Source organism: Colobus angolensis, unplaced genomic scaffold (assembly GCF_000951035.1).
Source record: "Colobus angolensis palliatus isolate OR3802 unplaced genomic scaffold, Cang.pa_1.0 Scaffold421, whole genome shotgun sequence".
Classification (NCBI taxonomy): Eukaryota; Metazoa; Chordata; class Mammalia; order Primates; family Cercopithecidae; genus Colobus; species Colobus angolensis.
Genome location: NW_012117611.1, coordinates 1,314,553 through 1,325,179, shown reverse-complemented (window position 1 = coordinate 1,325,179; position 10,627 = coordinate 1,314,553). Strand labels below are relative to the sequence as shown.

Here is a 10,627-nt window from a genome sequence, read left to right as displayed (position 1 = left end):
AAAGAAAGAGAAAGAGAGAAAGAAAAGAAAAGAAAGGAAGGAAGGAAAGAAGGCAGGCAGGCAGGCAGGCAAGCAAGCAAAGAAGCAAGCAATCCTACTTACAATAGCCATAAAAAAATAACTAGGAATACACCTAACCAAGGAGGTGAAACCTCTCTAAGAGAAGAACTAGAAAACGGTGCTGAAAGAAATCATAGATAACACAAAGAAATGGAAAAGCATTCTATGCTCATAGGCTGGAGGAATCAGTATCATTAAAACGACCATAATGCCCAACGCAATTTAAAGATTCAACACTATTCCAATCAAAGGACTGTCATTTTTCACAGAATTAGAAAAATCTATTCTAAAACATATATGGAACCAAAAACCAGCCTGAATAGCAAAGGCAAAGAGACAACTTACAGAATGGGAGAAAATAATTGCAAACTATGTACCCAACATAGGACTAATATCCAGAATCTATAAGGAACTTAAACCAACAAGAAAAAAATCAAACCACCCCATTAATAGGTGGGCAAAGGACATGAATAAACACCTCTCAAAAGAACACATATAACCAGCCAACAACCACATGAAAAAATGCTCAGCATCACTAATCATCAGAGAGATGCAAATCAAAACCACTGGTAAAATAGGATACCATCTTACACCAGTCAGAATGGCAATTATTAAAAAGTCAAAAAAAAACACATGTTGGCAAGGCTACTGGAGAAAAGGAAATGCTTATACACTGTTGGTGGGAATGCAAATTAACTCAAACCCTGTGGAAAGCAGTTTGATGACTTCTGAAAGAACCAAAAATAGAATTACCATGCAACCCAGCAATTTCATTACTGGGTAGATGCTCAAAGGAAAATAAACTGTTCTACCAAAAACACACTTGTACTGGTATGTTCACTGCAGCTCTATTCACAATAGCAAAGACATGGAATCAACCCAGGTGCCCATCAACAGTGGATGGGATAAAAAGAGTGTGGTACATATGCACCATGGAATATTATGCAGCCATAAAAAGGAACAAAATCATGTCTTTCTGCAGCAACATGGATGGAACCGGAGGCCATTATCGTAAGACACCTAATGCAGAAACAGAAAACCAAATACTTACTGTACTCACTTATAAGCGGAAGCTAAACATTGGGTACACGTGGACACAAAGCAACAACAGACACTGGGGACTCCAAAAGTGGCAAGGAGGGGGACAAGAACTGAAAAGCTACCTACTGGGTACCATGTTCACTACTTCGGCAACGGGATCATTAGAAGCCCAAACCCAGCATCACACAATATACTCATTTAACAAACCTGCACACGTACCCATGAATCTAAACAAGAAACAGAAAAACAAACCCTGGCAAATAAACAATAGTGTTTTATCAAAATTCTAAGGTATCATGGAATATTAGAAAAAAATCAAGATTGGAAAATAACTGGTCTAATTCAAATGAATTATCCTATGTAATTATCAATAACCTACCATCTACTGAATATGTTAATGTGCTAACAACTATATAGAACTTAAAAAGATAGCCGAGAGCCTAGCTTGGAATTTTCAAGAGGCTGTCAAGGAAATTTTCAACACCTAAGTGGAGAAAGAACCAAATCTAAAATAGTTAAATAAAAACAAGACCATAAATGGTTAGGGAAAAACCCTAAATGGATCCAGAGAGAAAAGAGCAGAGGAATAGAAAAGACAGTTCCGGGTGGGGAAAAACCACTACTGATATTTGAGACAGGAGATGACCATGATATGTGCAGCATTTTGAGGAATTCTGATACTTCCATCTAAAATGCTGATTTTTTAAAATTTCAAAACTGATGCCATCTACTAGCTTCTTGCAAACTAATAATTCAACCAATTCCCAGACAGAAAACCTATATAAATTTGTGTATAATGTAGCTATGCAAATCTGGAAAAAATTCTTCAGAATTTTCATGGGAGTAAAAAAATTCAAAGAAAATTATTGGTGTTAACTGTATGTCAAGAAAAAAGCACAGTGGCCAGGTGCAGTGGCTCATGCCTATAATCCTAGCACTTTGGGAAGCTGAGATGGGTGGACTGCCTGAGCTCAGGAGTTCGAGACCAGCCTGGGAAATATGGCGAAACCCTGTCACTACTAAAAATACAAAAAATTAGCCAGGCGTGGTAGTGCAGGCCTGTAATCCCAGCTACTCTCGAGGCAGAGGCAGGAGAATCACTTGAGCCCAGGAGGCGGAAGCTGCAGTGAGCTGAGATTGCACCGCTGCATTCTGGCTGGGGCGACAGAGCGAGACGCTGTCTCAAATAAAGAAAAAAGCACAGACTTACACAAGGTATTAACTTTCATGATTCAAAGAGAACAATGTAGACCAAGATTCTAGTATCCTGGGCTTCAGTTCTGGTTTTGCCACTATTATTACCAAATGACTTACCTTGTCATGATACTGCTCCAGCCCTTAATCCTTAGCTATAAATAATGAGATTGGATGAGATACCTATAAATTTCCTTGAAGTGTTTAGAAACTACCATTCTGTGAATCAGCCCTTCTGCAGAGAATCCATAATGACAAGACTACTTACAACCAAAATTATTTCATTATTTTTAATCTCTTAAAAGATAGTCATTTCAAATTATTTTCATAAAACTCATCACTTTTTTCATTGAGACTATAATAATAAAGTTAAAATTTATCAAATACTCTGTACTTTTTAATGAAGCAATTCATTTAATTCTTCTAAGAACCATATGAAATTAAGTGCTATTATTATTCCACTTTTACTGACAAGAAAACTGAGGTATTGTGAGGTTAAGTAACTTGACAAATATTATACTATAATTTGCAGAATTGCTACTAAAACCTATTAGTGTGAGAACAGACCCTCTCAAATACCACATGGTAAATTCTATTGTTTAGTGCTGTATTAAAATCTAAAAAACTATAATGAAATCAATCAATATATTCTTGAGTCTCTATACACTATTCTGAATCTCATTAATTAGTTCCCTGTCCATAATTAGATAAAAGCACACATAACTATTACTTATATCCCATTATAGTATTTTTCAAAAAGAAGATTATCCCTTTATCCAACTATCCATCCTCACGCTATGTTATATGCCTATTCTCTCATATGCCTAACAACTGCCTCTTACCTTGCTATGGGGTACAAATTCTTCCATCATCTTCTTTAAAGGGTTTTCATAATCCACAATCATCTGGCCAAGGCGTGGGTATTCTCTGTCACTTAAAACAGACATATCAAATTTCAATGAGTTGTAATCTATCACACTGAGCATTTTAGAAAGACTTTTATAATGCAAATCTACCTTGCTCCATGAGTCATTTCATGGGCATAGTTGTATAATCCAATGATTGCCTTCCTTTCTTCAATTCGAGACAGCAGTATCATTAGTGTTGTATAGGTTATAATTAAATCTAAGTAGTTCTTTGTTAAATCAAAGTTTACAGTCTAGGAAGAAAAAAAAAATCAAGTTCAACTACTTCCTATTTCTTAAAATTTAAAACACACACAAAATCTTCACAGAAGCTATTGAGAGCTAATAATTTTCTGTATTATTTATCCCCATTCTAAAATGCTATCTAATTCCTTTCACTAAAAGCATGTCTAAAATCTGGCAGTTACAGATAACAGTTTTGTGTTTGACACAATTTCATGGATGAAAGAAAAAGAGCTTGTGATCACTATATTCAAACTGGTAACAGTTCAAAAGGATAAAAGCCAGAATAATAAGGAACACTGGTGCCAATCTCACTAAAGAGGAAAAAAAATTATTCTTTTTAAAGTTCACCATTAAGTAAATGGAGACAATTTTCATTTTGACTTCTTGTATCTAAAAATTATCATACTAAGAAAGAATCCATCAAGTATGCCTTTTAGAGAGAAAATATTATCCATTTAACTTTTGAAAATTGGGCCTATTAAACAAAATACTAAAGTTAACGTGTATTTCCCAATACGTACAAGACTTAAACTCTGTGACAATCAAAACAAATAAAGAGAATATACACTTTACTTTTTTAAAAAGCTATAAAACAAGCCAAATTAATAATACTAAAACTTTACATGCTAGCTACATAATCCAGCTAAAGAAAAGCAATTGGTCCCCTGAGCTCTTCTGGAAACAGAATTGGACATTTTTCTGAAAATGATACTTACAATATCAAAGAAGACTTGGCAAACGTCAACAGTATTCAGCAATTCACAAACATGGTCCTGAAAAGAAATACTTATTGTAATCTTTTATCTGTATAAATCTGTTTAAATTCAGAAAACACAAACAAATAAGGTATGTTTTAAATTTCAGTTCTGGAAAATTTCTATTTTATTATTTACAAGTGACACAGCAATTTACACAATTAATAAACATTTAAATCTACTTCTGAAATGTTAAATATTATATATTAAAATACATACCTTAAATTCCATAACATCTACAAATGTGAAGTAATATAATGCCAGATTTTTCAGAATCTCTGATTTTTCCTTCTGTAGTTGTGCAAGCTGTTGCTGTTAAAACAAAATTAGAATGCATTGCTCATAGAGAACAAAAATATTTAATTTTACTACAAACTATCTTCTTTTATGCTATATGGAAGCACAAGCTTTTAGAATAATATTTCTAGATGATTAAGGCTTTTTAAAAAACCAAAGTACTTGAGACAGCAACTGCTAATAGTGATCAGCAACTGACAGTGTGAGGCTATAAAACAAATCAAAGCATATTAGTACCAAATTGCACTACTATTGAGGAAAATCTGAAAGTGTTAGGAAAAAAAGTATCAAATGAACTCTTAAAAAATTAAAAACAAGTCATGAGCATGATCACATTACTAGAAATGGGAGAAAAGAAGGTGAAAAACATTACAACTTACACTACAAAAAAACAATATGCTATATAAATTTGGAACTTACCAAAAAGAACATCCAGGTAAAGCCACGTTACGCATGCAAAATAAAATGTAGATACAAACATAAAATACAGTAACGGTTCCCTGACCAGATCCACAAAACACAATAATATATTAAACAAAAGCAAAAACCACAACAACAAAAAAGAAATGAGAAAGAAGCAAAACTAGAGTTAAGACATGAAAGAGGGAAATGTGAAAGACAAATAGTATTTTAATCAACCATATAATTAAATTTACAAAAGTCCCTATTTTTCTTTTAAAATCAACTACTGATATAATTTCTAAAAGAATCTAGCTATTTTTAATGCCCTATAAGATTCTCAGCATTCCAATAAATGATCTAGAATCTTGATACTCTTGAGTGTATTTACTGAATAGCCACTCCCACATCATTTAGGCGCATGTCAGAAAAGCAGAATCTCAGGCTTACCTCAGATCTACTGAATCTGAATCTGCCTTTTAACAAGATACCCAGGTATTGTAAACACATATTAAATGTGTAAGAAGTTTATTCAGAACATGAGAAAACTGGAAAATATAAGTGGCTCAAAATATCAGATTTGCTATCAAAGCCCATACAAGGCTGAGGCCTTCATATAGTTCTGAATTACACTTAGGAACATTAGGGGGAAGATGCCTCCACACATAATTGTACTGAACCACTGTGGTAAGTCAGAAATTTTACAGCAGTGAGCCTAACATCAGAGGAATTTTTTTTTTTTAACTACAAAAAGCCAATTTAAAACAGTAAGCACAGCAGTCTGCTAGACCCTACTATTATAAGGGTAAACCACCCTAAATATTGCACTCCCTGAAGACATTTAAAGAAGTAATTCTATTTAGAAAATATTCACACTCAAGCCTGTAATCCCAGCCTTTTGGAAGGCCAAGATGGGTGAATCACCTGAGGTCAGTAGTTCAAGACCAGCCTGACTAACACCCTGTCTCTACTAAAAATACAAAAATTAGCTGGGCGTAATGGCGCATGCCTGTAATGTAACCTACTCAGGAGGCTGAGACAGAATCGCTTGAACCTGAGAGGAGGAGGGTGCAGTAAGCCTAGATTGAGCCACTGCACTCCATCCTGCGTGACAGAGATGAGACTCCATCTCAAAATAAAAAGAAAATACTCACAAATGAAATGTTTCATTACTACCCCTAAATACCAGACAAATTAAGACATATACTTGTAGTGACTATGTTTAGCTTCATCTGTGAGAGTAGCTGACTCTATTTTGCACAACATAATCTGTTTCAGAACAATTTCATGTTTATATATGCACATTTTAATCCTTACTACTCCAAAAACATCAAGTGAATTACTTACTACCTTATTCGACAACATTAAACATTTAGAATTGATGTCTTAGTCCTTTTTCCTGCTTTTCAGTACTTTAAACTTGAGTTTCAAAATACGACAGGTGAAAGTACATTCATAATAATAAGATATGAAGGGTATAATTTGGTTTATATTGGGCTTAATAATCCCAATTTATTTTAGTTGCCCTAGTGTAATATTATTAATTGTGTCCCCTTTCCTTCCAACTTCTGTGTCCTAGTCTGAACAATAAATAATACGGTTACCATCTTACTATGAGCCTTAAATGGTCTTAAATATAAATTTCATTTTCCGTATTAAGAACCTAAGAACTACAGATCTTAAAACAACCTTCTTAAAGTTACAACTACTTAATGACAGAGCCAAGATTGGAAATCTCATCTCTTTACTTCTGAAAGTGTTCCTTCTACCATTCTACATGCCCATCGTTTCCCTTTTTAATAAAATCTCACAGGCTAAATTTTTCATTCAACTTTATTTCCCCCAAAGTCATATATGACTAGACTCTACCTAGCTACAAACATTTATCAAACAACTACTAGATGCCTAAATTCAAAACAGTCAAGCTTTCAAGGTCCTCCAAAATCTGGCCCTAACTTACTTTTCCAATCTATTTCCCCTACATGTATTCACACACTACATATAGTAGCCAAAACAATCTATTCACTACCTTCTATACACATCTCCTGCTTTCTTACTGTTTCCTCTACTGGAATGTCAGAATCCCACCATTTAAACATGTCCAAACCCCACTATTCCTAAAGCACTTAGTTTAAATGCTAATCCCATTTTCAGAAAACCATACCTGATTGAACTCCTTCCCTGAAATGCTAACGTCTCCCTCCTCTAAATATGTATAATGTCTAACAGCAGCTATCACTTTCTATCTTCTATAATAGCTATCTCCAGCAAAATTAGTGTACCAAACTCAAGTTTTAATTTCCCTAGTCCATATCATACAGTTCTGGACACAGGAAGTATCCAATGCAAACATCTATCAGATCAGGGATTATAATGACAAACTTCAAAGACTATCAGTGTCAGATGATATGTTTTGGGAGGTGATGCTAGAAAGCATACCTTATGCAACCATGGCTAAGTGACAACATCTCCAGCCTAATACCCTCCTCACCAAAATGGAAGCTGATGTGGACGATTAACCAAGATAATGTACATAAGAATATGTAGCAATGCCTCGCAGCCAGAAGCTGTACATTAAATAATAAGTGAATACCAAAGGAAGTTTGCAGATCACTTCTTCAAAATAAGTATAATAAAACTTTAATATTCCCCAATATTAGCCATAGTATTTCTAATAAGAGCTGATATTTACTGAGCATACATTATGTGTCAGGCATCGATTGTTCCAAACATTTTACAGGTCTCTCACACAATCCTCAGTATCTCTATGCAATCACGTCCCCCATTTCAATGAAAATAAATTCCATAAGGCCTGGGTGAAAGAGGTCAACTACAACAATGAAGAACAAAAGTGTCTACAACACTCTTGCTTCAACTACAAAAAATGCTACATTTTAGTTCCTAAAGTGAGGGAGAGTAGATACTACCAAAAATTACTAGTATCTAGAACAAAGTTTTCTTAATTCAATACCTCATTGTTTTATAGAAAATAAAAAGCAGAAAATGGCCTCAGAACATAGGTAACACATTGTTCGAAGTAACAGAACAGTAGAAAAGTACTATTGTGAGAAAAAATTGATTCTATTCACTACACTAATACTTTATTTATTTATTTTGGTGATGCAGTCTTGCTCTATTGCCCAGGCTGGAGTGTAGTGGTGTGATGTCGGCTCACTACAATCTCTGCCTCCCGAGTTCAAGCAATTCTCCTGCCTCACCCTCCTGAGTAGCAGGGACTACAGGCAGACACCATATATCCAGCTAATTTCTTTGTAATTTTAGTAGAGACGGGGTTTCACTATGTTGGCCAGGCTGGTCTCAAACTCCTAATCTTAGGTGATCCTCCCGCCTTGGCCTTCCAAAGTGCTGGAATTACAAGCATGAGCCACTGTACCTGGCCTCAATACACTAATACTTACAAAAGCATATTCATGTGATACGTGCAAATATTTTAGCAAAGTATTTATATAATGTTTTCCTTAAACTTTCTAGCTATGGGTCATTATTCTAAATATTCAAGAAAAATATGTAAAAACTGGAAATAAACTGGATAAACATCAGGCATGCTTACGGCAAGGAACCTATCTCTAAATTGAAAAGTCCTGGTAATTAATCTCTGTTCAATTAAGAAGCATTTTCCACACAAATATAAGTATCTAGAAAATCGATGGAAATTTATTATTTATTCTAAATCCTCAAGTATTTCATTCTTCCAGAGAAAAAGCAATGGCAAATTACTATAAGGAATTAGTGCCCACAGAGCTAAACCACTGAATACAAAGGAACGTGGGTATAGTTTTTATTCGCTCATTTCAATTATTACCTTCTACTGTTATTGAAATTGCTTATTCATAAATTATTTTTCTTAATCTAAGTTTTGCTAGCATTTTGTTCCTCTTAAAAAACAACCAGGCCGGGCGCGGTGGCTCAAGCCTGTAATCCCAGCACTTTGGGAGGCCAAGACGGGTGGATCACGAGGTCAGGAGATCGAGACCATCCTGGCTAACACGATGAAACCCCGTCTCTACTAAAAAAATACAAAAAAACAAACAAACAAACAAACAAAAAAAACAAACCAAATTCACAAGTTTGGTTTCAAGGAATGCCTTGTTCAAACTCTTAGTATGATATTCTAAGGCCAGGCTGTTTAAAGTAAGAGTGTACTGAGATGCTATTTGGGTAAATCTCTGCCTAAACTGTCCCAGCTACCAACCTAGTCATCAACTCTCATGTGGACCCCTACAGTAGCATCCTAACTGGTCTCTGTACTTCTGCTCGTGCCTCTTCAACCTTCTCCACGTAGCAGCAGCCCACTGAACGTATTTGGTTTTTTCTTTTTTTTTGAGACGGAGTTTGGCTCTTGTTGCCCAGGCTGGAGTTCAATGGCATAATCTCGGCTCACCGCAACCTCTGTTTACCAGGTTCAAGCAATTCTCCTGCCTCAGCCTCGGGTCGAGTAGCTGGGATTACAGGCATGTGCCGGCACACCCAGCTAATTTTGTATTTTTAGTAGAGACGGAGTTTCTCCACGTTGGTCAGGCTGGTCTCGAACTCCCAACCTCAGGTGATCCGCCCTCCTTGGCCTCCCAAAGTGCTGGGATTACAGGCGTGAGCCACCATGCCCAGCTACAGTGAACATTTTAAAGCACCACACTACCCTAAAATAACTGATTCCACTGATGTTATGCAAGATGTTAACAGCACGTGAAGAATATAGGAGAATTCTCTATACTGTTTTTGCAAATTTTCTGTGAGTCTAACAATACTTCAATATAAAATTCATTTTTTAATTCCAAGTTTCACTTCACAATTAGAATAAAATACAAAATCTTTACCAGTGCCTCAGAATAAAGTCTAAATCAAAGCCCTTGCCTATCTCTAAGACCTCATCTTCTTTCATGCTCCTCCACCCTCACTCAGTATAGTTGTCATATTGGTCTTTCGGCTGTGTTTGCATTCACCAAGTGTGTTTCCATTGCAGAGCCTTTGCACTTGTTCTTTCTCATGTCTGGGGTGCTCTTCAACATTTCTTAGCATAGCTTACTCTCCCATCTCACTTCTCTTCTCTTCAGTGAGGGAGAGTAGATACTACCAATTTTAAAATTTCATTGCTAGTCATAAATGAACTTGATAGTAGGTATAAATTCATGTCTCAAATGAGTTTCTAACTTGATTTAATCCCTTGAATAAAATTCCCAAAGTTGGGTAAAATACTTCACATTATGTCCTTCCAGAATAGGAAAGCATAAAAGAAATGAGTGGCAACTAACAATACTGACATATGCATATCAAATATAAGCAAATCTCTTAAGATTACCAAAAAATTCTAATTAACACAAAGAACAGTCATGTTTTAAAAGAACCTTAGAATCTTATTTAAAATTCTTTGTAGTACATTTCTTTTTTCATACACAAAGTGATTTTACTGGCAGTAAATATTTCAGAAATGCATTTTTCTGAGGAAACGGTAGTAAATACATGTTAGGAAAATATACCCAGGCCAGCTGCGGAGGCTCATGCCTGTAATCCCAGCACTTTGGGAGGCCGAGGTGGGCAGATCACCTGAGGTCAGAAGTTCAAGACCAGCCTGGACAACATAATGAAACCCATCTCTACTAAAAATACAAAAATTAACTGGGCATGGCAGGTTAGCCGCCTATGTTCCCAGCTACTCCAGAGGCTGAGGTAAGAGAATCACTTGAACCTGGGAGGTGGAGGCTGCAGTGAGCC

General features: G+C 35.7%; 1 protein-coding gene across 1 annotated transcript in view; it reads right to left on the bottom strand.

Annotated features, from left to right (window-relative positions):
• The window catches only part of NCKAP1 (NCK-associated protein 1), a 100,604-nt gene that overhangs the window by 72,573 nt on the left and 17,404 nt on the right, over positions 1 to 10,627 (bottom strand). Inside the window, exons 2-5 of the mRNA XM_011956684.1 lie at positions 4,421 to 4,507; positions 4,163 to 4,219; positions 3,312 to 3,454; positions 3,138 to 3,228 (exon numbers count right to left, since the gene is read on the bottom strand). Of these exons, the coding sequence (XP_011812074.1) occupies positions 3,138 to 3,228; positions 3,312 to 3,454; positions 4,163 to 4,219; positions 4,421 to 4,432 (303 nt within the window). The 5' untranslated portion in view covers positions 4,433 to 4,507. The remainder of the gene's footprint in view (positions 1 to 3,137; positions 3,229 to 3,311; positions 3,455 to 4,162; positions 4,220 to 4,420; positions 4,508 to 10,627) is intronic.